The 2,075-nt window shown below is 34.5% G+C and overlaps 1 protein-coding gene across 1 annotated transcript; it reads right to left on the bottom strand.

Moving 5' to 3' along the window:
• Positions 1-313: 313 nt before the first annotated feature.
• Positions 314-1,574, bottom strand: LOC109119085 (serine/threonine-protein phosphatase 7 long form homolog). The gene is made up of 2 exons (XM_019211404.1): positions 993-1,574; positions 314-634 (listed from the first exon to the last, which is right to left on the bottom strand). The coding sequence occupies exons 1-2, from the start codon at positions 1,572-1,574 to the stop codon at positions 314-316; spliced, it is 903 nt and encodes a 300-aa protein (XP_019066949.1).
• Positions 1,575-2,075: the final 501 nt, after the last annotated feature.

The raw sequence follows: 2,075 nt of genomic DNA on the forward strand, positions 1-2,075 counted from the left end.
GATCAATTTTTTTTCTTACAAACATTTTCCATTCTTTTTTCTAACAGATGCTCAAACAAAGATCAAACTAAAGCACTTATTTTATATTTTTTAAGAAAAAACATAGGTAACAATTTTTCAAGTCACAATTTTCAAGAAGAAGAAATATTATCCTCAAAAGATAAATCACAAACACACTAAATCAAATAGATACCATTGTTTCATATGCCGTTCAATTGGGCACATAACCTTCTTGTTGTTGAGGACGCTGAGTAGGATTACCAATAACAAGACGAGTAATGCGTCTAAACCAAATAAGGTAAGGGTCGTCATATCAAAGTGGTTCACGTTTGACCAGAGCATCACAAACATATTGAAGTCGTTGGTTCCAAAAAGGCAACCATTGTGCATGCTCCAACTTCCAATTTGTATTTGGTCTGCCCCTACGATCATGGTGAAAATGTGTGGCGTCAAATAGAAATGGAGTTGGTATCATTTGTTTTAATCCAAATTGTCTCATAACTCGATCAGGCAAGTGAACCTCAATGATATCCCAACAAAAAATTGGATCTCTTACACGCCATATGTCTCGTTCAATTCGACAATAATCAGGAAGACTCTCAATTAAGTCATCCGAATATGGTTCCCAAATAAACTACATAAAGAAAAATACATGAGTTTCAACTATAATATATACATAATTTTTTAAAGAAAAACAGTATAACATCATACCTGATCCTCTGTCATGGAATCAAAGTGCATCCCTAAAAACTTTCAACACATGCTTAGTGGTATCAGTCCAACTAAAATGTGCAAAACATCTAGTAGAACGTGGACCCCTAGGTAAACAAGCAAGAAAATTATTTTGGATGTTCCTTTGTGCTATTACCTGAGGTCTGAGGATGGTTACTCTCTCCCATGCCCAAATCTAAACATAATATATAAATATATAATTATGATATTATAAACTAGATGAAATATTTATAAAGAATTGATGTAATTATTAAGTATACCTGAAGCAGTGGTAGAAAGCCAACTATCTCATTTCGGTTACTCTGTGAGGCCTTACAGAGAAAGCGAGACAAGCACGCTAAGGTCGCACTACCCCAACTATAAGAGCTAACTACATTGATATCCTCGAGCATAGGAAGATACATAAGCTTTAGATAGTTGTCAGATGTATCTGCTATCATCATACCAGCAATCATCCAAAACATGTAACATCCAGCCATTTGATCGATCATTTCTTGTGTTGTAAAGTCAGGTAACTGTAGTTGCTCGAGCATATGTGCAGTTACCTTGAGGCTACTACGGTTGAAGTCTTGAGGACGTGGAATTAAACCTAACAATCTTTGACAAATATTTTGCCAATACCCTATGGTCCTTATCGACTCATCACCAAGTACTGGATCACCATTCACAGGTAAGACATACAACACTTCTACATCTTGCAAGGTGATTGTCGCCTCACCCGTTCTAAAGTGAAATGTATGAGTCTCAGGACGCCATCTCTCTACTAGTGAAGTGATCAAGCTACGATCAATAGAAGGTCGATTTGATCTATAAACACCATATAGTCTTGATAATTCAATCATTTCTAAGACTCGTGGATGAATGAGATATTTCTTTACGAGGTCCCCAAAATTTTTCATCACACCTCCTCGTATTTAAAATCATATTAACACTTTCATTCCATATATCCCGTGACCTATGGGTAAGTTGTTGAGCTAGTACCGATGGTTCAAGTGGACCAGGATCCAATCGGTATGCACTATAACCAGTCATATACATATCTATTAAACTGAAAAATCCATATGAAAGTAAATTAAATATAATTGTTAGTCCAAAATATAACAACAAAATCAAAGTAATGTTTTGTCACCAAATGTTTTATTAAAAAATTGAAAAATAAACTCAATTTTAGTAGAAGCGCATTGCAGGTCAACCTATTATAGTCTTCCTTCCATTTTCATGTGAACATTTTTTTTCTTTGTTTTTCTTTTCATTGTTTCTCTTTGCATCAAAAAGATGCATGAATTCAAAATAAAAACAGAACATGCAGATTAGAATTTCTTGAGTGATTATTCTATATAACT

The sequence above is a fragment of the Solanum lycopersicum genome, chromosome 12 (genome assembly GCF_036512215.1).
Source record: "Solanum lycopersicum chromosome 12, SLM_r2.1".
In the NCBI taxonomy this organism is placed as follows: Eukaryota; Viridiplantae; Streptophyta; class Magnoliopsida; order Solanales; family Solanaceae; genus Solanum; species Solanum lycopersicum.

What these genes read in the sequence shown, in the direction of transcription:
- LOC109119085 (XM_019211404.1), bottom strand. Translation starts at nt 1,574, where the DNA reads ATGATTGAATTATCAAGACTATATGGTGTTTATAGATCAAATCGACCT. An exon ending in GCTTTCTACCACTGCTTCAG is followed by an intron (nt 635 to 992) that starts GTATACTTAATA and finishes TTCTTTATGTAG; the next exon opens with TTTATTTGGGAACCATATTC.